The sequence below is a fragment of the Mauremys reevesii genome, linkage group 9 (genome assembly GCF_016161935.1).
Source record: "Mauremys reevesii isolate NIE-2019 linkage group 9, ASM1616193v1, whole genome shotgun sequence".
Lineage (NCBI taxonomy): Eukaryota > Metazoa > Chordata > Testudines > Geoemydidae > Mauremys > Mauremys reevesii.
Genome location: NC_052631.1, coordinates 44,156,123 through 44,181,136, shown reverse-complemented (window position 1 = coordinate 44,181,136; position 25,014 = coordinate 44,156,123). Strand labels below are relative to the sequence as shown.

General features: G+C 46.4%; 1 protein-coding gene across 6 annotated transcripts in view; it reads left to right on the top strand.

Moving 5' to 3' along the window:
• Window positions 1-9,345: 9,345 nt before the first annotated feature.
• ANKMY1 (ankyrin repeat and MYND domain containing 1) overlaps window positions 9,346-25,014 on the top strand; it is a 94,511-nt gene continuing 78,842 nt past the window's right edge. For 3 of the 6 annotated variants that reach the window (XM_039487895.1, XM_039487897.1, XM_039487893.1), the window contains exons 1-2: window positions 11,486-11,660; window positions 12,970-13,267. In XM_039487895.1, the coding sequence (XP_039343829.1) occupies window positions 11,638-11,660; window positions 12,970-13,267 (321 nt within the window). In that variant the 5' untranslated portion in view covers window positions 11,486-11,637. Of the gene's footprint in view, window positions 9,366-11,484; window positions 11,661-12,969; window positions 13,268-25,014 lie in introns of those variants that run through there. The other 3 variants (XM_039487896.1, XM_039487898.1, XM_039487899.1) reach the window with 3 other exon arrangements.

The following is a 25,014-nucleotide window of genomic DNA, read 5'->3' as shown; positions in this document are numbered from 1 at the left end:
CCATTGATGAAGCGGTGAACCAATTAATAAATTTGCACTGCCCATCTTGAGCAGTGCAAGATGGTATATTCCTGAGCTACAGTGCTGGGAGCTGCAGGGATTCGGCCAGTGCCTTTCTCTGTGTGATTCATGAGTGGCTCTGGAGCATTCATGCAGTCTAGCTGCGGGGGGGGGGCTCCACATGCAGTTGTGCTGACTGATAACAGCACCTGAAGGGGGTTGTGGCTGGTCATTAGCAAGGCATTGTGAGAGATAGCCCAGGCCGGACAGAGTTAAGGGGGCACAGTGGTCCCATGGTCCCGGGCTGCACCCTGGGGATCCCATCACAGTGGCGCAGTGAGCAGGGTGAAATACACAGCTTGTTGTACTGAGCAAAATTTGCACTTCATACACTGGTGTAAAGATTTAATTTGTATAAGCTTATCTTGTCTAGGCACCTCTCTTGGATTTGATGTTTGCAGAGAATATGAGTGCAGTGCCACTTGCCTTCTTGTCCTCTCTGGGTCTGTGATGGTCCATGGATCCTGGGGTTGGGGGGGGGCAAGGTGGGCTAGCACAGGGCTCATGGTGTCATTCAACCAGGTCTCAGTGATGCAGCTTATATTGGGTGCTTTGTCACTGATGAGGTCGTGGATTGTTTATTGTTTGTTAATGGTAGATCTTGCACTGATCAATATCATCTTTAGTTCATGTTGTTTTGCGCATTCTGCTTCCACCCCATGCCTAGTAATGTTCTTGTGCAGCATATAGGTGTTAGATGTCTGGAACCTTGTTTCTTATGTCCATTTTTCAACTGAACAGAGATAGGTGATTGTGTGGATTGTGCTAGGGAATAATCTGAATGGAGGAATGATTGGCTGGATATCCAGAAGCCATGGGAAAGGCATGTCTATTGGATATTTTTTGGAACTGTAAGCTGGTTGAGTCCTGGGAATGGGTGGAGCTGAAGCAGTGTGCTCCTCGAGTATTGGTGGCATAACAGCAATGGAAATAACTGTAGTGACCATAATAATGGATATGGTTGAGGCCAGTAGAAGGGGAATGTCTGAATGGCATCATAAGAATGGCCATACTGGGTCAGACCAGTGGACCAGTATCCTGTCTTCTAACAGTGGCCAGTGCCAGGTGCTTCAGAGGTAATGAACAAAATGTTGCAATTATTGAGTGATCATCTCCTGTCATCCAGTCTCAGCTGCTAGCAATTACAGTTTTAGGGACACCCAGAATATGGTGTTGCATCCCTGACCATCTTGGTTAGTAGCCATTGATGGACTTATCCTCCATGAACTTATCTCATTATTTTTGGAACCCAGTTATACTTTTGGACTTTACAACATCCCCTGGCAATGAGTTCCACAGGTTGACTGTGCATTCTGTAAAGTAGTACTTCCTTATTTGTTTTAAACCTGGTACATATTAGTTTCATTGGTAAGCCCTGGTTCTTATGTCATGTGAAGGGGTAAATTATATTTCCCTGTTCACTTTTTCCACACCATTAATGATTTTATAGACCTCTAACATATCCCCCTTAATCATCTCTTTTCTCAGATGAACAGTCCCAGTTATTCTAATGGCTCCTCCTATGGAAGCTGTTCCATTACTGCTAATTATTTTTGTTGCCCTTCTCTGTACCTTTTCCAATTCTAATACATCTTTTTTGAGATGGGGCAACCAGAACTGTATGCAGTATTCAAGGTGTGTGCATACAATTGATTTATATCATGGCATTATGATATTTTCTGTCTTTTTATCTATCCCTTTTCTAATGTCTCCTAATGTTCTGTTATCTTTTTTTGAGTGCCGCTGCACATTGAGCAGATGTTTTCAGAGAACTATCCATGGTGACTCCAACATCTCGTTCTTGAGTGGTATCAGCTAATTTAGACCCCACCATTTTGTGTGTATAGTTGAGATTACATTTCCCAATGTGCATTACTTTGACTTATCAATGCTGAATTCATCTGCCATTTTGTTGTCACCCAGTTTTGTGAGATACCTTTGTAATTCTTCACAGTTAGCTTTGGATTTAAATATCTTGAGAATTTTATATCATCTGCAAATTTTGCACCTCACTGTTCACCCCATTTTCCAGATCATTTATGAATATGTAGAACAACACTGGTCCCAGTACAGATCTTTTGAGGGACCCCACTATTTACCTCTCTTCACTGTAAACATTGACCATTTTTTCCTACCCTTTGTTTTCTATCTTTTAAGCAGCTATTGATCCATGAGAGGATCTTCACTCTTATCCCATGACTGCTTACTTTGTTTAAAAGCCTTTGGTGTGGGACCCTGTCAAAGACATTGTTAAAGTGAAAGTATGCTATAGCCACAGGATTACATTTGTCCACATGTTTGTTGACTCCCTCAAAAAAATTCTAATAGGTTAGTGAGGCATGATTTCCCTTTCCAAAAGCCATGTTGACTCTTCCTCAGTACATCACGTTCATCTATGTGTCCCAGTATAATTCTGTTCTCTACTATAGTTTCAACCAATTTGCCTGGTACTGAAGCTAGGCTTACTGGCCTGGAATTGCTAGTATCGCCTCTGGAGACTTTTTAAAAACCAGTGTCACATTAGCTATCCTCCAGTCATCTGGTACAGAGACTGAGTTAAGTGTTAGCTTCATACCACAATTAGTAGTTCTGCAATTTCCTATCAGACATCCATTTACTTGATGTTTGTCATGACACCCTAGTGCTTTTACTTTTGGAGAGAGGTGGTTTAAGTGACTTGCCCAGCATCACACAGGAATTCTGTGGCAAAGGCAGGGTTAGAATCCAGTTCTCCAGAGCAGCATTCAACTACTTTAACCATGAGACCTTCCTTCCCCTTCCTGCAGTCCTCTGCCTCATTCCCTGCAACAAATGAGGCAGAGGGCTTCCAGGCAACAGTCTCCTTCATTACACAATGGTAATTCATCCTCAGAGCAAGCTCATCCTGTGCACTGAATGAGGCAGGGGTCCTGTGGAAAAAGTAGTATGTGGTCATGTAATTAAAGACTGTATCATCATGCATACACACAAGGGGGCTGAATTCAGGTTGTACAGGCAATTTTAATACTATAATTTCCCCACTTTTGGGTGCTTCACTCTGCAACCTTAATAATGTTCTTTTAGCTTTCGTGTGTGTAATTTCCTATGTTTTTTTTTAATCAAACTGAAAAAAAAAAAACAAATTCCATCATGTGGCATCATATTGACACCCTTGTGGGTCATTGGCCCAGTTGGAACATTTAGATCTACCATGCATGGTTAAAACTTATTTTTCCCAAGTCTCATTCTTGGAAATGTCTGAACTGTTTTGACTGAAGCTTTCCCAGAAAAATTCAGGCTGAGGCAAACACCTGGCATGTAGAATTTTGGCCCAAATGGTTGAAGTTTGGCAAAGTTATAAGCAACTGAAAACAGGATCTTATAATGGGAATTGTTGTGCAACATTAAAAACAGTTGGCACTACCAGCTCCACCTATAGTATTTTATGATCTTTAACATTTTGTAAATAATGCCCACATATTAAGGTGATTGGTGCTCTAACACTAAATAAGTCAACATAGTGTGTATAGTTAATAAAATGTTTTGGGAGCCGTGAAAGGTGCAATATACTATGGAATCTGATAGGCAGAGATATTGGTTAAAAATAAAAGAAGAAAGAATTAATATATTACAGGGTAGAAGCACCAAAAAGAGTTTCTATATATTTAAACGTATGAGCTGACCAACAGAAGCCTTTAACCGAATGAAATAAATGATTGTTTACAGAGGCAATATGTGGAATCTGTTAATCTCTCTAAACATAAGCACTTTCCTACATGACATCTGTCTAAAGCTCCAGAAATAGGAACAAGACTAAAATGATTCTCTCTTTCATATATATTTTCAAATATTCCCTTCATTCTTGAGTGACAATGCCCCTCCCCACTCCCCACTCATTTTTGCAACATTGACAGAGTAATTTTGAGGGAGGTGGAAATGAGATTTTTAAAAAATAGTGGGTCCTTTTTGTGTCATAGTTTTTGAACAATTAGGGTACACTTGGGTAATATTTTCAAGCTTTTCTCAACAACCATGAAGGATAGAAACTTACTTTTCTATTTAAACTTATGCTAAAATTCTCACCTAATCACATGCCTCCAGGAACTGGGGCTTTAAGAAAAATGCCAAATATCATGACAGCTGGCCAAACTGTCAAAAATTAGCATGAGTCTTTTATTAGAGCCTGCTTATTTTGGCTCTCTGAGCTCAGTCATTCCTGATCTTAGTTTTAGTTATTAGGCCCAGGGGAGTAGGATGAGGAATGGTTTCTTATTTTATAAAAATATTTTAAAAACAACAAATAGATGGTTCCTGTATGAACACTGGTTTGAATTCATTCTTGAAGCTCTGCTGCTATTCAAACACAGCTCTCACTCCACTCTTTTTTAAGTCAACAGAGCCACCTTCAGTAAATTATAATCTTTTTGGAACATGGAAATTGTTCTATTGAGGATCATTTACTCAGCAGATGGATATAATAAATATTTATTAAGACAAAACTCATATTACTCAGATCAGTTACTCTGGAGTGGGAAGCTCATCAGGATGATCTCATCACAGTTACTGCCGGCACTGGACAATACAGCTTCAGCTTCCTTTTGTTACACAAAACTTATAAATAATGTTTATCTTTTCTTATACATATGTATTAGTCTCTGATTTCCATGTTAACTCTTCTCCCCCATCAGTACAGGTTTAGTGTTAGTTCAAACCGTTCCATTCTAGCTTTTTAGTTACTTTATCATTTTTTTGTTCTCACAAATATGATTACTCTACAGTTTCTTACACATGCAGAACATTAAACATGATTATTCTGCAATTGCTTACACATACACCATTCTGCATATGCTATGCTGTTAAATGTTAAGACTCTTAAAATCTGCAGCATGCTTCTGTCAGGCCTGAATTTGCCTTCGCTCCCAACACTCCCCACCTTGAAGAAGCTGTGGAATCCTTTCTAAGTCATCATCAAAGTCTGTATTTCAGATACATCTCTTCTTTCCCAACTGCCTGACCAACCTCCTAACCTTCCAAATCAATATACTTAACACCACTACTAGTATGGTATGCTTGGAGAATAACAAAGCCCATTGATTCCATGAGCGGGTCCCCAATATTGTACACTAACTTCCACCATGGGCCATTTCCCAGTGTATCTTTGTCACGTTGAATACTTTGACTCCCCTGTCTCAAGGTCAAGAAATGTTCTGGACATCGGCTCATTAAGGCCTGCACATTTAAACGTAATGGTGGTATGACTTGGCCTAACTGTAGCACAGAATCTAGGGCAGCGCCAATCAGAGGGGCATCAGCTGATACAATGTGGACCTCATGCTGGGGAACTGGAAAAATTACCTTTTCCTCTAGTCAAATAACCTTTCTTGGAACTAAGCAGAACATTGGCCAGTCATAATAATATGTTTGTGTCCCATATTGGAAGTGTCTGACCCAAGAGGTTACACAATTTTTGCCTTATCCAGCCCTTGAAAGCTTGGCTTGAACTTGTTCCTATTGCCTCAGCTGTATCGTGCAATTTAAGGTTTCTTCGTCTTAGGGGAACACACATGCTCACAATGCACTTTGCTGTACATCACAATGACATAACCAGGTACCATGCCTCTTGGAACAACATGAGGTATCTGGAGCTTTCCAGACTCCCTCACCTTTCCTTACCAGAATCTGAGGATGAGTGACATATACCTTTAAGATGTAACCTGCCATGATAAGTTCCTGTGTACCTATGGACTGAGGCCTGTGGGCATTGATACTTCTAGTACCATAGGAAGGATCCATGTTTCATCAAGCTAGCCCCTTTTCTCAGCATAAGAGATCCTTTAGTAGTGCCTAGTAACCCAGCATCAATCTTCTCCTTTTATTTTTGCCCATTGTTCTAGCATCTTATTTGTTATGAACCTAGGCACTTCCCCACCTGAATTTCCTTTAGTCCTGCCTGTAGGTACTGTATTAGGAAGCTGCTAATTGATACATTTGGATGGTTGATGATTTTTCCCATTTCATTGATTCCTGCTTCCACTTCCCTGAACAGCTGTCCTGTTATCCTAGCATCCCGAACATCCTTTAAATCCTCCCCTATATCCTCATTCTGTTGTTTGTTTTACTTTGTTACCAGGTTTTGTAATTGAACTCTCGTTTTGATTTTTCTTCCCACAATACTGTGATATCCATATGATTCCATGCTGAAGTTCTCGATGCCCCAATTCCTAATACTGTTCTTATACATTTATCTCTCTTCCCCGACTCTTTCCCTTCTCAGGCAACCAAATTTCCTCCAATTCCATCTCATCCATTGACTGTCTGAAATTTTGCACCCCTTTTGCTATCATTGCATTTAGAAGTGCATAATATTTTGCATAACAGAGCTGCTGTGGTAATATAAAATTGGTTAAATTCAATACTACGGGTATCATTTGGTACTGTGCATTGTTATATATAATCTGATGTTCATAATTTATCACTAGTCCTTTGCCAAGTCCTGCTTCTGTTTACCTTCTTGCTTCAATTCCAGAGTAGGAGGCATAGTTACTCTAGTATGTTCAGGAGTGGTAGTGGTACTCTGCCAATCCTTAATCACATTCAGAGAGAAGGTCAAAGTCTCAGTCATTTTCCTGGCATGGTAGGTGGATTCATGGGCAGTAGTTCGATGATCTGCTAAAGTTAGTGTAATATTTCCTGCATGTGTTAGCTGCACGCTATAAAACACACCACCTCTTTTAGGGCCCCCAGTCCAAGTCCTTGCTCCTGCAAGTTGCAGGATCCTCCACCTTGGCTGCAGTCCAGTCTGTACCAGAACACTTTAGGCTTTCCTGCATGATTATCTGGGCATCATAGGCTAGGGTGGCAGTTTCCCCTCATGTACTATCACTGTCTTGTTCCTCTGCTGTATTCCAAATTTCATTGACCCCAATGCAGTGTATATTATGCCTCTCATGGTGATCAATGCCTGAAACAAAACAAATATTCTCACTTCCCTCTTTTTACATCGATAGATTCACTTCTGTCCTTTGCTCTGCATGGTTTCAGCTGCATAGCATGCAACCATTGATCCATCTCCCCTTTTTCATCCTATACCCAAAATAGGTATACTAATGGACTAGCCATGTCCATTTTATATTAGGGATCCTCCCAACCGGCTTTTGGAAAGAGCTGTTTATCAGAGACCTACAACACAAATACCTGATTTCTGCCTTCATACTCCTTATCAGAAGCTTGGCCATCAAAATATGTTTTCATTTTTCATTGGACTTCCCCTATGTTAAGCAGCTCATATTTCTAAACTGAAATTTAATTTTTATATTTCAGCTTTGAATAAAGTTTTCACAGGTGAGAACTCTTTTTTTGGCCTAGGCTCTGTTGCCGGCACAGAGGCCCGAGGCGACAGCAACAGTGGTTCGTTGCCCGGTGTGCTTCGCTTCCAATAAACACACCAAGGTGGAGAAGCAAAAAAAAAAGTTTATTTGAGCCCAAAAAAGGTGCAAGGGAGACATAGCAATCTCAAATCCTGCACACCGATACAAGCGGTTTTCCTCTCTTTATACATAACTTCAGCTAAGCATTCCCATCACCCCCACACTCCTCCTCTCCCCCCACCTTTCATTCCCATGCAGCAAATACACTTTGCAATAGCAATCACATGAAGCAGTTAAGTCATACTTGGCAAAAACCACCTTAGCTCGTTAGCAACTCTTCTGTGATCAGTTATCTGTACTTTCCCACCGTGGGGGCTACGTTCTCATGCATATAACTTTAATTACAGCACCTGCTTTCCGCCTATCTTATTTAATATTGGCTACATCTAGTATCAAGCAGCCTTGCCGCTGCCAGTAATTAGCACATAACACAAAAGGTTACAAAAGTTTAGTAAGGCTAACAAAAGCACTTTACATAAAGGTACTTTGGGTCACATAGGCCCAAAGCCATCCTCCCGAGTTACCTAGATTTATGCCTAGTGACACCAACAGCTCTGTTAAGTGTTGTATAAGGTTCTGTTTTACTGCTGATTTGATTTCTTTATTCTCTTCTGAGCCTCAGCCAATTTAGATGTCAGTACCCCTACTTTAAATGAAACTTCTAATGTCTGTGAATGTTTGACAGATGATTCACTACTTTCCTTTGCAGACCTTCCTTGAACTGGAGAAAGATGCTTTTATTGTTAGGATTTGTTCTTGCAAATCTTGGGTAGTTTTGTTTCTATCTCCTATCTTAAATTCCAAAGTTTTGGGCAAAAGGATGTGTTTCACTACTCATGTAGTAACTTTTTAGTGGAAAACTTTCCCTTTCTTCTTACAGCAAATAAAGTAATATGATTTTGACTTATACCAAATGCTCTGCTCAGTAATAAAAACAATTTGATTTCTGAATGAAGTAGTTGCTAATTGTATATTGAAACTGCATCTTATATAGTAAGTCTATCTCAGATATTTACAGAGTGCCTCTCACCTTGATATTTAATGCAGATCTAGTGGTTTTAGATTATTACCGGTTTGCTGGTCTCTCTTCCTGATAGACTCATTATTATGGATTTCCATCATGAACTTTGACTCTGGAGATTATAGCATTTACAAAGTAATTCCAAGTGGAATGTCAGAGATTCATTTTGGGATTGTAAACTTTTATACAGAATAAAAAAGGGATTATTAATGTACAGTGTTATAAACCCAAGTACTCTTTCAAAAAGCAGGTCACCAACCTGGAACTGTTCTTACATTTGAATTGGCTCCCCACCCCACATCCTGCATTTAACAAAAAAATCTTTCCCCCCACAAGCTCTTGTCCACAATTAAGACTGAAGGACAAATTTTACTGCCTTACTCTTGTGAGCAATCTCCCCACCTTCAGTAGCAGTACTCTTGTAACTTAAGCAGGATTTAACTTAAATTAATTAGTAGGATTGTTTATTACTAGTTGAAAATCTAACGCTGTGAGTTCTCTTTAAAAAATATTCCATGTTAACCTAATAATATCACGCTAAGGATAGACTACATGCATGCTGAGTAACTATGACCTCTCCTTGCTCTACTAAGGAATCATGTATGGTTTCCTAGAAACATAAGAATTTGAGGCTTTACTTTCTATTGTGCAGTTGCAAAAGAATCTGTGAGGCGGCATTGTTATCCATAGGTTCAACAGAGAGAAGCAAAAGCAGCAGGAGATACCTGTCTCTCTCTACCTGTCCTTTGTTACGTGAAGGAGAAGGTGTTACACTTTTCATTTTTTTTTCATGCCCTTTGCTCCCAAATCTTGGCCTGGAGAAGCAACGGCTATGTCTGGAATGCTTCTTAATGCCCTCCCAGAAGGTAGAGCATGGGGTGAGTGGTTTCCTGGTTTCTGAGAACCAGGAAGTTGAATGGGGGAGCAGGAGCTAAAAAGAGGGCCCCAGTTTTCTACAGATGGCACTGATAAGCCAGAGCGAGAGGCATTTGGGAATAAGCAGGGGAATAGAAAACTTTTTTATGGGGGGGGTAAAGTTAAAAATAATAAAATAACAGCTGTTGAATATTGCTTCAATGAGTAGTTTTGTGCCATAATTAAATTTATCCATCCCACTAGTAGTGTAATAAATTAACTTCTGTTCCAAACTCAGTGTTTCCTGCAATCTCTAGTTTTGAGGGAAAGAGGTAAGCTAAAGTTGTCTACGATCACCAGGGAAATGCAACTGTTGAGGAGGGATGGAAGGACACCCGTCCAGCTGGCTGGGGAGCATTTGAGTGGTGTTTGCCAATGAACTTCCTCCCTCACCATTAGCAAGGTTTGCTGCTTGCCTCAGTCAGTCACCAAATACCTTTCACCCTGCCGGAGGTAAGGCATGAAACATTTGTGCAGTGCTCTAAGAATATAAGACTAGCCATATGGGGTCAGACCAATGGTCCATTTAGCCGAGTATCCTGTCTTTTGACATGGCCAGTGCCAGAAGCTTCAGAGGGAATGAACAGAACAAGGCAATTTAGCAAGTGATCCCTCCCCCTGTTGTCCAGTCCCAGCTTCTGGAAGTCAGAGGTTTAGGGACACCCATAACTTTAAATGGTGCTGTACCTAGGACATGGATTGGGCCCAAAAGAGCTTGCAGTCTCCATGTAAACAAACTACTCCATGGGGTTGAGAGCCTGGTGTGTCACCCAGATCTGTTACCACAGCACACGGGAGGTTTGCATAGTGCCATGTGTTGGCATGGCGCTGTACCAGGCTACGTATGCTGTAAGGAAGAGCTTTGAGGAATGTGTGACCTCTTTGCCCAAGGCCACCATCCCAGCCAGTGATGGGGAAAAAGGCGTCAGCACAGCACTGGTGCTGGAGGTGGCATGGCCCTGAGGGCAGGCCCAAGGCATACAGCAAGAGGGGGGCAGTCAGCACATGCAGGAAGATAGAGGCATGTCCATGGGGGGAAGAAAGGGGACAGGAAAAGGGCATGAGAGAGGCATGACCGGGGGTCAGGAGAGGGGCCTGGCCCCAGAGCAGGAGAGGGGAATGACCAGGGGGGCAGGAGAGGAGCAGGGCTGGGGGGGCAGGAGAGGGGCAAGTCTGGGGGGGGGGAGGAGAGGGGAATGACCAGGGGGCAAGGCTGGGGGGTAGGAGAGGGAATGACCAGGGGCAGGAGAGGAGCAGGGCTGGGGGTAGGAGGGAATGGCCAGGGGCAGGAGAGGAGCAGGGCTGGGGGCAGGAGAGGGGAATGACCAGGGGCAGGATAGGGACAGGGCTGGGGGCAGGAGAGGGAATGAGCAGGGGCAGGAGAGGAGCAGGGTTGGGGGGCAGGAGAGGAGCAGGGCTGGGGGGCAGGAGAGGAGCAGGGCTGGGGGGGGCAGAAGAGGGGAATGAGCAGGGGGCAGGAGAGGAGCAGGGCTGGGGGGGCAGGAGAGGGGAATGAGCAGGGGGCAGGAGAGGAGCAGGGTTGGGGGGGTAGGAGAGGGGAATGACCAGGGGGCAGGAGAGGAGCAGGGCTGGGGGGGCAGGAGAATGAGCAGGGGGCAGGAGAGGAGCAGGGCTGGGGGGGGCAGGAGAATGAGCAGGGGGCAGGAGAGGAGCAGGGCTGGGGGGGCAGGAGAGAAGCAGGGCTGGGGGGGGCAGGAGAGGGGAATGAGCAGGGGGGCAGGAGAGAGACAGGGATGAAGGGTAGAAGAGGTGCCCGGCCCGGGGACGAGCCCAGGGAGGGAAGGGCCCGCCCGCTCTGGCTGACTGCCCCGCAGCAGAGAGTGACCCCCGCCCCGCACTGCGTGAGCGCCGCACTGTAGGTGGCGCGGGCGGGCCCGGCCCGGGGCCAGCACTGGGTGGGGGCGGGGCTTGCTGCACCGCCCCACGGAGTGAGGGGGCCAATGGCGAGCGAGGACGAGGCCAGTTTCACAAACACACCCGGGTCTCCATGGAAACCCGGACTCTGGCACAGTCCATGTGGGCTGGCGGGGAGGGGGGTTGGAGCGTGCTGTGCTGGAGGCGGTAGTAGTTCGGTGCCCGGCTCCGCGCTGGGGCTAATGCTGGACTCGCCGCTCCTCCCTGCGGTACCGCTGCGCTGCCCTCCCTAGCGCCCCCGCCCCAACAGTGGTAGGGCCCGCGGCGCCGGCCGGGTCTGCGCTGCGCTGGGACAAGCTGATGGAGCCACCTGCCGCTGCTGGGTGGGTGTCGGGGAGCTCGGGGATTCCTGTGCCCAGCCCGGGGTCATGGCCCGCCTGCAGCTTGGGCGGAGGGCAGAGAGCGCAGAGCATGTGTGTGTGGGGCGTGTGAAGTACTTGTGCGTGCCGGAGCATGGAGAGTGTGTGTGCACAAGCGTGTGTGGGAATGGGCATGTGTGTGCTTGTACTTGTGTGTGTGCAGGGACTTGGAGTGTGCGTGTGCCCACATGTGGGAGCGTGCATGCGTGTCCAGGAGGGCATACACACCAATGTATGGCAGGGTTGGCGTGTCTGTGGGTGCGCACGTATGTGGCAGAGAATGTGTGTGCAGGCGCTTGGACTGTGTGCATACACGTGTGGGAGCACATGTTTGTGCATGGGCTTGGAGTGCATATACGCACACATGGGGAAGTGCAGTTGTGTGCAGGGATTCCAAGTGTATGTGTACATGTGTGGGATGTGTGAAGTATGTATGTGTGCAGGGATTGGGGTGTTTGTGTGTTCACAGGCATGTGGCAGAGGGTGTGCAGGAGCTTGGCATCTGTGCATGCATGTGTCATGCTCCATGCATGGGTAGGGTTGCCAACTTTGGTTGGATGAGTTCCCTGGAGATTTCATCACATGACGTTATCTTTAATTAAAGAAGGGATCTCAAATTCAAATCACCAGGAGGGCCACATGAGCACTAGTACATTGGCACGAGGGCTGCATCACTGACAACTTTTCATATAAAGGTACAAAAGCCCCCACCCTCACCCTCTGTAGACTCCAGGACAATCCTGGAGGGTTGGCAACCATATGCATAGTGTGTTTGAAGTACATGTGTGTTCAGGGGTGTGTATGCTTGCAAGTAGGAGGGTACCTTGGAGTGTGATCTGAAAGTGGGATTGTACATATGAGGGTGTTGGGTATGTCAGGATGTACATGAGAGTTTGTACGTGTATGTGTTGGGAGAGAGTATTCTGGTGTGTTGATGGCAGGTGTTAATGTATATATCTCCTATGTTTGATTAACTCATTTATATTAACAAGGAGACCCATTCTTGTTCTATAAAATGTCCCATTATAGAGGTGCAGCCTATTTAGTCCGGACTTATGGAATAATATTTTTCCTCTGCTTTCTCTTTCCCCTCAGAGTATGCCTTGATTTTATATACCATCAGTATTAGATATTTTGTAGTAAACACAGTGTGTGTTTGGAATGGTTATATTGGAGTTAGATTTATTTATTCTGTGTGAAGCAAAATAGTTGCAGCTTTGTTTGGTGTTAGTCTGGGACTCTGATTTGAATTTTGTTCCCCTTCTGAGTGTAGTTTCAGGCTGATCAAAGAAGATACAGAAGATGATTATGAACAAGGTTCTAGTCTGATCCGAGAAGAAGAAACAGAAGATGATGTTGAACAAGGTTCCAATCTCTTCGTCGAAGAGGAAGAATCTCAGACTGAAGAAGATGGTGAACAGTTAGTGAAATTGACTGAAGATGACTTGAGCAGTAATAGGATCATACTCACAAGTGGCATTCAGGAATGGCCAGATGGTTCCAGTTACAAAGGGGAATTTGGATTTGATCTAAAGCTTGGTTATGGAGAATTCTCATGGGTCAATGGTGAGGTAAACTGGTTTATTTTATTTAAAATTTACATTAAGTGCATGTCTATCTGATGGCAGGTTTGATTTGAACATAACAATGTCAAGGAAGACACATTGGTAAGTTTCTCACTCTTCAAATCAATATACAAAAGTGTAATAAATAAATAAATCTCTGCCTGCCAAATAGGATGTATATTTTTGCCTGTTACAAATGCTGCATTTATGGCACACAACACAGTATGCTGAAAGTTCAGCTAGCACTGTTCCTCACGCTAAAACTGGGAGTTCAACTAAAGTTATTAACATAAAATAGGTATGTCAGTATCTCCTATTGGCAGCCACTGTGTTGCCAAAAAGTTACACAATGAAACATCAATTGCATGGGATCCAAATATCAGAAATGGTAAACTAGTTTGCATTCGCTTTGGTCCTTGTGGTTTTAATATTGGATGAAGAACTTTTAAGGTTTAAATATTAATTCAGTTTTAAGGCAGGATGAAAATTAGTTTAAAAATCTGATATTCAGCCATCATTTTGTTAATGCCAATATAAGTTTGGCTAATAGTCATTTTATGTACCTGACATTACTTGTAGGCTACCCTACCATCAATGGCATTTATTCAAATATTATCGTAGTAAGAAATCAAGATTTCACTATGGTATTTCTTCCTTTGAGTGCTAGCAGTTTGATCATGCCACCGTTTCAGCTTTTAGGCCTTGACTTTCATACTGTCCTTTTGCACTTTGGGCTTGAACATTTGTTCCCCTAGTTGCTCTACTGTATTCTCCTTTCACAGTACATTTTAAAAATCCAACATCTACTTCTTTGTCTTGAATTTAATATATGATGTTGGCTAGTTGAGAAGTGCCTTTTTGATATACCAGTCTGATTACTCTAAATGCTCTTAAAAGTTAATACTTCTAGTCCTTTGGGAAGTTTGCTCAAATTCATGTCTGCTATGGACAAATATTACATTGAATAAATCCTTCTTCTCTCACTGATACTGGCATTTTATACTTGATCTGACTTTGTGTGAATTAGACTTTCAAAATGTTTACTGTGCAATGGATTAGTCAAACATAATCACAGATTTACCCCTCTGTTACACAGTTGTAATATATTAGAGTCTATGTTTGCAAACCCATCTAGTGAAGAAATATAAGGAAACATTCTACAAATTCAAATGTTTACTTACACTTGCATCTTTCTGCTACTCTTGCTTACACCAAACTAGATAGATAGTTCCGTTTTTTTTTAAATAAGCAGGAGGAGGTGAAACAGGTGCTTTACTCTCATATTTATATTTTCATTGCTGGGACATTATAACAGTCAAGAACTCTCAATAACACACTGTTACTTCTTAGAGTGGTTCTGTGTCTCCACCTGCTGGTTAGTAATATAATCACAGTAAAAATTAAATAGGATTCAAGGTTGCAGGTAAATCAGTTTGTTCTGTTACTTCTAATGTTTAGCATGGCCTCAGTCCGAGTATCTATAGATTTATCATATTAGAACAGTGGTTCTCAAACTTTTGTACTGGTGACCCCTTTCACATAACAAGCCTCTGAGTGCGACGCCCCCCCCCCCGATAAATTAAAAACACTTTAAAATATATTCAACACTATTATAAATGCTGGAGGCAAAGCGGGGTTTGGGCTGGAGGCTGACAGCTCGCGACCCCCCATGTAATAACCTCGTGACCCTCTGAGGGTCCCGACCCCCAGTTTGAGAACCCCTGTATTAGAAGATTATTGCATTGTGGTGGGAAGATGCCAGGTTCACTTAGTGGTACCTGCTGAATTTGTGAAACTTATTAACTCCCCTCAGATATTTACATCAGAAATTGCGATGGAGAAACAAGAACCATTTTTGTACAGCACCTAGCACAATGGGGCCCTGATCTAGGACCTGGGGCGCAGTCAGTACTGCTCTAATAAAGCAGTATTTTCTAGTTGGCTGGGACTGGGAACTAGGAACTCTAGGGGGGAAGGGGGAAGGGGCAGAGCAGCCATCCATGGAGATGGCTCCTGGGTCTGTAGATCTAGGGAATCCTTTCTCCATGTGCCTTCACAGCCCCTGTAACGCTGTAGGCCCATTTCCCTGTAAGGGGAAGCCTCATCGAAAACCCTGCAAGAGCAAACATATTTTTCTAACCACCTACAAGGCTGGTCTGTCCCATAAATCAGGTAATACGTGCAAGCATAAAGGTCTTGCTGTGAACTAGGGAATGGCCTGAATGCTGTAACCTGTATTTGCTTTATTTTTTCTTGCAATTTTCAATATATTTTTCCTGAAAATAATACGTAAAATCTCCATGATGCCAACTATGGTGTAGCTTATTGGTTATTTCAAAGCTAGTGACTTCAAATCTAGTTAAGAGTGTATTCTGTTTATCTCTCTTCCCTTTGTCCAATACATCACTACATTTTTGATGCATAATTACATTTAATCATTTAGCAGAAAAAATAATTTTAGTTCCAATTCAGAGATATGCTTAGCACACCTTGCAGAACCACCACTTTTGATTGAAGTAAAACTAATATACAGTAATAAGTCTAATTTTAATGAAATTTTGCAAGCAGATAGATCCTGGATTGGAGTGGGGAACTCGCCTTGTTTGAACAATATCTCTTATGTTCCATTTTTATTAATGTTAGTAATTCTCAATATGTTTCTGTTGCACTCATTGATCAGGTGAGCTGTTCTCTTGCTAATTTAATCACTGTAATTTCCCGTGGATGTAGCCTAGTGGAGGATGTGTCTATCTGCCTTATATTATAAAGGTGATGTATTCATACCCTGTGAAAACATAAAAATTAACATTTCTCTCTCCTTTTTTCTGTGAATATACTGAACATTATCATGGAGCTGTTGGAGTTTATGTAGTTAGCCATAACTTGCTATTTATAAGATGGACTTTGACCCTGTTAAATTAGAGGTGAAAAAGATTTCTTGAGAAATTCCTCATATATGTAGAGTGCCAATTTTCTAATCACACAAAACTGAACACCCTTGCCCCAACTCCTGCCCCGCCCTCCCTGAGGCCCTGCTCCTGCCCCGCCCCTTCTCTGAGGCTCCACTCCCAGTCACTCCACTCCCGGTCACTCCATCCCCCCTCCCCCTGTCGCTCACTCTCCCTCACCTTCACTCACTTTCACTGGGCTGGGGCAGGGAGTTGGGGTGCGGGAGGGGATGAGCGCTCTGGCTGGGGGTGGGGCCACAAATGAGAGGTTCAGGATGTGGGTAGGGGCTCTGAGGTGGGGCAGGTGGTTAGGGTGCAGGAGGGGGTGAGGGCTCTGGCTGAGGGTGCAGGCTTTGGAGTGGGGCCGGTGATGAGGGGTTTGGTGTGCAGGAGGGGGCTGGGGCTGGAGCTGGTGGGTTCAGAGTGTGGGAGGGGGCTCAGGGCTGGGGCAGGGAGTTGGGTTGCAGGAGGGGCGTGGAGTACGGGCTCCGGGGTGGGGAATTTGGGTATGGGAGGGTGGGGAGAGGGGTGTGGGCTCTGGGTGGCGCTTACCTCAGGTGGCTCCCGGAAGCAGCCAGCATGTCCAGCTCCAAGGCGGAGGGACTAGGGGGCTCTGTGCGCTGCTCGCGCCCACAGGTGCCGTCCATGCAGCTCCCATTGGCAGCTCCTGCACCTAGGAGCCGGACATGCAGACCACTTCCGGGAGCTGCATGGAGCCAGGGCAGACTAACTTAGAAATTATTAGAAATCCCCAGACCTGAAGAAGAGCTCTCTATAAACTTGAAAGATTGTCTCTCTCACCAATAGAAGTTGGTCCATTAAAAGATATTACCTCACCCACTTCGGTGTCATCTCTCTAAGAAATTGTGAGAATTCTTGCACTAGTTGTCTTGGAGATCAGAGTATTTGATAAATGAGTGTTTTCAGGTTTTGCTGTATATGAATTAAATTAAAAGTGTTAGGTTGATGACACTTCACTCCTGGGCTGTGGCCAGTGCCGAGTCACTAGAAGGCTTTGGTACCTTTCTATACCATATCTATGTGATCTTTTGAAGCACTAACAGGAAAGTAAATTTATTTTCCTTTGAGACATTGGGCTATAAAAACTGCAGTGGCAATATGTTGCTTTAAGGAGAGAAATGTAATTTAGTAAGAACAGTTCAATACCATCGTTCCTCTTTCCTCCAGGCATGTAGCAAAGATGTTGTTTAATATGAGACCCCCATCCAAGTCTTAGTTGCTGCCATCTGTATTTCTTTCCACTGGCCATAAATGTACGAAGTGAAGCTTTCCCAAAGGGCTTGGGCCCTTTTTAGAGGAATGAATTTGGGAACATTGACCTACCTATTAACACCTTCTCTGGAACAAGGAGAGTAAAGAATGAAATCAGAGTTATAATTGTTTTCTCTTATGTTCTCTCTAAGTGACCTTGGCTTTCCAGGTCCCCTGCAGATGCTCCGTTGCCTCTGGCCATTCAGAGCTCTTTTCCGTCCATGCTCTTGGCAGACTCCCTGTGCTGCTCCTTCCCTGGTTGCTTTCGGACACTTCTTGTGCTTCACTGGGTCACTCCATTTTGTCAGTCTTAGATGCTCGTTTTCCCCTGGGTTGTTCACTTGCTGTCTGCTGAAGTATTTCACTCTTAGCCTTGCATGGTCAGTTCCATACTCTGCTTTTTTGGGGGGTCCTTGGGCTGGGTCTCACCTCCTGATTGGCCAGGGGGTGCACACTGGTTAGCACTGAATTTCACCTTTGTTTCTCTATTGTTCCTTAGGCGGTGTTTCAGCTGCATCCCTAGCTCTTAGCCCTTTTCTCAACTCTCTTCTTTTCACTGTTCCTTTCTCTGTACAGTTGAATGCCTTCTGTAGAATTAACCACCGCAGCACAAAAGAATCACTTTCACTGGCCCAGCAGAGGTAACCCAAGCCCCCTCCCCCGAAATCTGCTTCTCATTTCTTCTTTTCCTGCGGATGCTACTGTCAAAGGCAGTTTTGTGCCTGGACCCTACCTCTCTCTGATCATAGTGCAATTAGTTCTGCAGGCCTGAAAGGTTTAGTTCTTGAACATGGGGCTTTATCTGTGCTTCCTATCAGGTCCCTTTGGACATACTTTCATCTGTGGTAATCATGAATGTTGCCCTGTAGTTTCTTCAGCAGTGGATTCTGTCAGAACAATGTAATCAGAAACCTCCACTGGGGACTCATTACCTGGGCAGAGGGGGCATCTGAGGTGCACTCCTGAGTTCCTACAACATCCAAATGGGAATATATTTAACTCGTTCTGTCTGCATTTTTCTAGAAGTTCATTTAACTGGCTTCATGTCACCAGCCCTAGAAAGTGGACTTCATTCTAGTCAGATGAGGCACAGGCTTCGACAGTGCAAGCTTTTGCACATCATTCACCAATGTTTCTCACCTTGACCTGCAAGGACATTCTCAGTGAGCCCATTTGGTCCTTTGTTTTTCTTCTGAGAGTGCCAACAAATGTCAGTTAATGCCTGTAGTGGTGGCTCAGCGTCTTTGGTGATGCAGATCTCTGTTCAGCTCCTACTGGAAGGTATCAACAATTTGTTTCATGGAGGGTAATGATTTTCAGTCTCTATCAATTAAGGCCAGGACTCAAATTGGTGACCTAGAAGTGAAAGGATCCATGTCAGATTCTATTACTAATCCCCAAACTATCTAGACATTTTGTCTGATCTATAATAATTTTACTGAGTATAGTCACAGCATAGTCCACATATCAGTGTGACATTGGCAAGCCATCTGGTGCATTGATGCACCAGACATTGTAGAAACATCATATAGGGGAGAATGGTATGTTTTAAGGTGTTGTGCGCCAAGTAATTTTATCCCCCAAATTACTCAGAAAAGAGAAACAAGAAATGGTAAGCCATATCTTAATGACTGTCTCTCTTAATTCTCCCTTAATGATTGTCTTTGTACTACGCCTTAAGGGATGCTATGATTAAAGGTGAGCTAAATACTCAGTTATAACATTAGATAATTGGATTTAAATAGAAAACATGTGCAGATTACACCAAAGAAACAAATACAATTTTAAGCATTTAAAGAATGAACAAAGGTTTCACGTTTCATTGGAAACTTGTGTTGAGTAACCAGCAACTTCTTAAAACAATTCCCAACTATATATGTTTTCCTTATCATTAAAAGAATTAAGATTTTTAGAGTGTTTATCAAAGGAATTGGGTTAAAAAAAGAATAATTCTAGAGTTCTTTAAATGGTGTGTGTGTGAAATCTTAGGTTTTCCTCTTTGAATTGAGGAGGGTGAGACAAGGGGTGATAAAGAGGCTTTTGACATAGTTTTGTAGCTTTGATATACTAGGTACTACGTGTCACTTTTTTCTGTTAGGTCCCAGGAAAAGACATTCTTTAATAATAGGGAGGTGTCTGGTCTTTGAGAAGACATTCCTAGTGGTTTTTAACTTTAAACCAAATGTCTCTCAAGATTACAATCTGCAATATCTTCACCCACTATTTGCAACCGAGAACTCCTACCAAACAAGGAGTTTTTGCCTATTCAAGGCAAAAAATCACAATAGCCAACATTTCTGTAGTCCTTCAAACAGTATATACAATATTAAAGCAAAACAGAAATGCTAAAGCTGCATTTAAGAGTCTGTGCAACTATATCTGGAGGTGACTGAAAATATGCTTTCATGGCCCAGGAGATCTCATTCTCCTTGACACTTTTTGTGCCTGCAGAGGTTTCCTAGTTTTGTTAGTTAGCTTGAACATACTTTAATAAACACTCCTTTAATAAAATAAACACTGCAAAACATAAGAATGTGATCTATTCTATTGTCCAAGAACATGTAGGTATCTTCTAAAATTCAGTCAAGGTGAGCTTGTAATAAACTAAAACCGTCATAGGGCTTCTGTTTTTTCAGTTTATTAATTTCATTTTTCAGGGTTTTTTTCCCACAATTTTTGAATTCTACATAATGTCCAAAAATTGGGTGTTTTCAGGGCTCTCTTTGTATATAGATGTAGTACTGTTTCAAAGAGCACTACGTTAAAATGCCCTGGGAAATCTTTGGTTTTCACCAGCAGGGTCTACCTGGACCAATTAATACGCAACACATTAGTGTGTTTTAGAAGTCACACCCCTGTAGTCCATATTACTGCTCCATGTATACAAGCCCTTGAATAGTAGCCAGGGAGCCTAGACTTCACCTGTATAAACAAGCTGTACTTGGGCAAAAGGTGAAGTCAATATGAATTGGATAGGGGCAGAATAGGTGTGATATATCTCCAACTTTAAAAGATATTGGCTCACATGACCTTCTCATAAGCAGACTAGGGAAATATAGACTAGACAAACCTACTTACTATAAGATGGCTGCACAACTGGCCTGAAAACCGTACTCAGAGAGTAGATATCACACTTAAACTGGAAGGTTATATTGAGTGGGATCCCACAGGGATCTGTTCTGGGTCTAGTTCTGTTCAATTACTTCATCAGTGATTTGGATAATTGCATAGAGAGTACACTTATAAAGTTTGTGGATGATACTAAACTGGGAGGGTTGCAAGCACTTGGGATGACAAGATTAGAATTCAAAATTATCTTGACAAACTGGAGAAATGGTCTGAAATAAATTGAATTAAATTCAATAAGGACAAATGCAAAATACTGCACTTACAATGGAATAATCAATTGCACAAAAGCAAGATAGGAAGTGACTGCCTAGAAAGGAGTATTGCTGAAAAGGATCTGGGAGCTATAGTGGATCACAAGCTAAATATGAATCAACAGTGTAATATTGTCGCAAAAAGACAAACATTCTTCTGGGATGTATTAGCAGAAGTATTGTAAGCAAGACATGAGAAGTAATTCTTCTGCTCTACTCAGCACTGATAGGGCCTCTCCTGGAGTATTGTGTCTAGTTCTGGGCACCTGTAAACGGGTCGACTCACCCCTGCGGCACCTCCTGCTGGTTGCCCTGCGAACTTTAGCTCAGTCCAGCCCTGGAGCACCCTCTGCAGGCCAGTGATCCACCTGTTCGTAGGCCCCCATGTCCCTCCCTGGACCCAGTGCCCTTCTACATGGGGTGCTGCCCCCTAGCAGTAACCCCTTTCTCTGGGTCTCCCCTCCTTAGGGAACCCTCACCCTCTATCCCTACCTTGCCTCAGTTTTCGGCTACTGCCAGTCATTGTCTAGCCCCACACTCTGGGGCAGACTGCAGTCTCAGCCAACTCATCACAGGCAAAGTTGGGTTTGGACCTGCTGCTTTGTCCTACCCCTGGGCTGCCCTCTGCAACCCCTAGTACCTTTGGCCCACTGCTAGGCCGCAGCCTGGGGCTTTCTAGGCCGGAGCTCCCCAGCTCCTCAGCCTTCCCCAGCCCTGCTGCACTCAGGTATCTAGTCTCAAGCCCTAAGCAGCCAGGCCCATCTCTCTCTATAGCCAGAGAGAAACTATCTGGCTCCTGGCTTCCCTGCCTTGTTATAAGGCCCTGTTGCTCTGTTTGGGGCGTGGCCCCCAGCTGCAGCCACTTCCCCAATCAGCCTAGCCTGAAGGCTGTCTTCTCAAGCCCTGCCAGGCCACTTTTTAAACCCCTTCTCAGCAGGAGCAGGGTCCACCCTGCTACAGCACCACACTTCACCCCGAGCCCTCCGGACCTCTTCATCGGGCCCCTGCCCCGTGGACCCGACCGGCCCCCCCGTCCCTTCTCCGCCAGCCGGCTGCACGATCTGCAGCCGGTCCGTTTCCAAACCGCGCCAAGGAAACAACTCTACGCGCTCGTGCTCCATACCGTTCACTTCCTCACCCTCGTGTCCCGCCCCGACACCAAGTGGCGGGACCTCTTGCCACCTGTGGAGGGTGAGGAGCCCCGGTGGGCCAGCCTGTACTCCACCCTGGTCCTGAGGCCCGCCGGGGATATCAGCTGGCGGCTCCTTCACGGGGCCGTGAGCACGGGCGTGTGCCAGCGCGGTTCACCCCTGTCCCGGACACCTGCCCCTTCTGCGGCGTGAGGGAGACCCTGGCGCATGTTTACCTAGAGTGCGCCAGGTTGCAGCCCCTATACCGGCTCCTCACCGACATTCTGTTACGTTTCTGGCTGCACTTTTCCCCTCACCTCCTTATCCATGCACTCCCTATCCGTGGCCCCACAAAGTCGCGGGACCTCCTGGTCAACCTCCTCCTCGCCCTGGCTAAAAAGGCCATCCACGCGACCAGGGAGAGGAGGTTGGCCGACGGAGACTCCTGCGACTGTGGGGCTTGTTTCCGGTCCCTCGTCCGCTCACGTCTCCGGGCGGAGTTCCTCTGGGCGGCGTCCGCTGGCTCCCTTGAGGCCTCGAGGAGCAGTGGGCGCTGTCCGGGTTCTCTGCTCGGTGTCCCGTCAGGCGCCCTCCTTATGACCCTTTGACCTCACCCCTGTCCCTGTTCTTTTATTAGTTGTCCCCCGCACTTAGTGGGTTTCCGTGGCCCTGTGGATCCTCCCCTTAGGCTGGGGGGGGGATCCGTTAGCATGGGGCGGGCTTCCGCCCGCCCCCTCTCCCGGATAACCCAATAGTACAGCACCACACTTCACCCCGAGCCCTCCGGACCTCTTCATCGGGCCCCTGCCCCGTGGACCCGACCGGCCCCCGCCCCTTCTCCGCCAGCCGGCTGCACGATCTGCAGCGGTCCGTTTCAAACCGCGCCAAGGAAACAACTCTGCGCTCGTGCTCCATACCGTTCACTTCCTCACCTCGTGTCCCGCCCCGACACCAAGTGGCGGGACCTCTGCCACCTGTGGAGGGTGAGGAGCCCGTGGGCCAGCCTGTACTCCACCCTGGTCCCGAGGCCCGCCGGGATATCAGCTGGCGGCTCCTTCACGGGGCCGTGAGCACGGGCGTGTACTTGGCGCGTTCACTCACCCCTGTCCCGGACACCTGCCCCTTCTGCGGCGTGAGGAGACCCTGGCGCATGTTTACCTAGAGTGCGCCAGGTTGCAGCCCCTATACCGGCTCCTCACTAATATCCTCTTGCGTTTCTGGTTGCACTTTTCCCCACCTCCTTATCCATGCACTCCTATCCGTGGCCCCACAAAGTCGCGGGACCTCCTGGTCAACCTCCTCCTCGCCCTGGCTAAAAGGCCATCCACGCGACCAGGAGAGGAGGTTGGCCGACGGAGACTCCTGCGACTGTGGGGCTTGTTTCCGGTCCCTCGTCCGCTCACGTCTCGGGCGGAGTTCCTCTGGGCGGCGTCCGCTGGCTCCCTTGACGCCCGAGGAGCAGTGGGCGCTGTCCGGGTTCTCTGCTCGGTGTCCCCATCAGGCTCCTCCTTATGACCCTTTGACCTCACCCCTGTCCCTGTTCTTTTATTAGTTGTCCCCCGCACTTAGTGGGTTTCCGTGGCCCTGTGGATCCTCCCCTTAGGCTGGGGGGGGATCCTTTAGCAGTGGGCGGGCTTCCGCCCGCCCCCTCTCCCGGATAACCCAATAGTACAGCACCACACTTCACCCCGAGCCCTCCGGACCTCTTCGCCGGGCCCCTGCCCGTGGACCCGACCGGCCCCCGCCCCTTCTCCGCCAGCCGGCTGCACGATCTGCAGCCGGTCCGTTTCAAACCGCGCCAAGGAAACAACTCTACGCGCTCGTGCTCCATACCGTTCACTTCCTCACCTCGTGTCCCGCCCGACACCAAGTGGCGGGACCTCTTGCCACCTGTGGAGGGTGAGGAGCCCGTGAGCCAGCCTGTACTCCACCCTGGTCCCGAGGCCCGCCGGGATATCAGCTGGCGGCTCCTTCACGGGGCCGTGAGCACGGCGTGTACTTGGCGCGGTTCACCCCTGTCCCGGACACCTGCCCCTTCTGCGGCGTGAGGAGACCCTGGCGCATGTTTACCTAGAGTCGCCAGGTTGCAGCCCCTATACCGGCTCCTCACTAATATCCTCTTGCGTTTCTGGTTGCACTTTTCCCCCCACCTCCTTATCCATGCACTCCCTATCCATGGCCCCACAAAGTCGCGGGACCTCCTGGTCAACCACCTCCACGCCCAGGCTAAAAAGGCCAACCACCCCACCAGGAGAGGAGGTTGGCGACGGAGACTCCTGCGACTGTGGGGCTTGTTTCCGGTCCCTTGTCCGCTCACGTCTCGGGCGGAGTTCCTCTGGGCGGCGTCCGCTGGCTCCCTTGACGCCGAGGAGCAGTGGGCGCTGTCCGGGTTCTCTGCTCGGTGTCCCCATCAGGCTCCCTCCTTCTGACCCTTTGACCTCACTCCTGCCCCTGTTCTTTTATTAGTTGTCCCCCGCACTTAGTGGGTTTCCGTGGCCCTGTGGATCCTCCCCTTAGGCTGGGGGGGGGATCCGTTAGCATGGGGCGGGCTTCCGCCCGCCCCCTCTCCCGGATAACCCAATAGTACAGCACCACACTTCACCCCGAGCCCTCCGGACCTCTTCATCGGGCCCCTGCCCCGTGGACCCGACCGGCCCCCCCGCCCCGTCTACGCCACCCGGCTGCACAAAAAGCAGCCGGGCCCTTTACAAACCGCGCCAAGGAAACAACACTACGCTCGTGCTCCATACCGTTCACTTCCTCACCTCGTGTCCCGCCCCGACACCAAGTGGCGGGACCTCTTGCCACCTGTGGAGGGTGAGGAGCCCCGGTGGGCCAGCCTGTACTCCACCCTGGTCCCGAGGCCCGCCGGGGATATCAGCTGGCGGCTCCTTCACGGGGCCGTGAGCACGGGCGTGTACTTGGCGCGGTTCACCCCTGTCCCGGACACCTGCCCCTTCTGCGGCGTGAGGGAGACCCTGGCGCATGTTTACCTAGAGTGCGCCAGGTTGCAGCCCCTATAC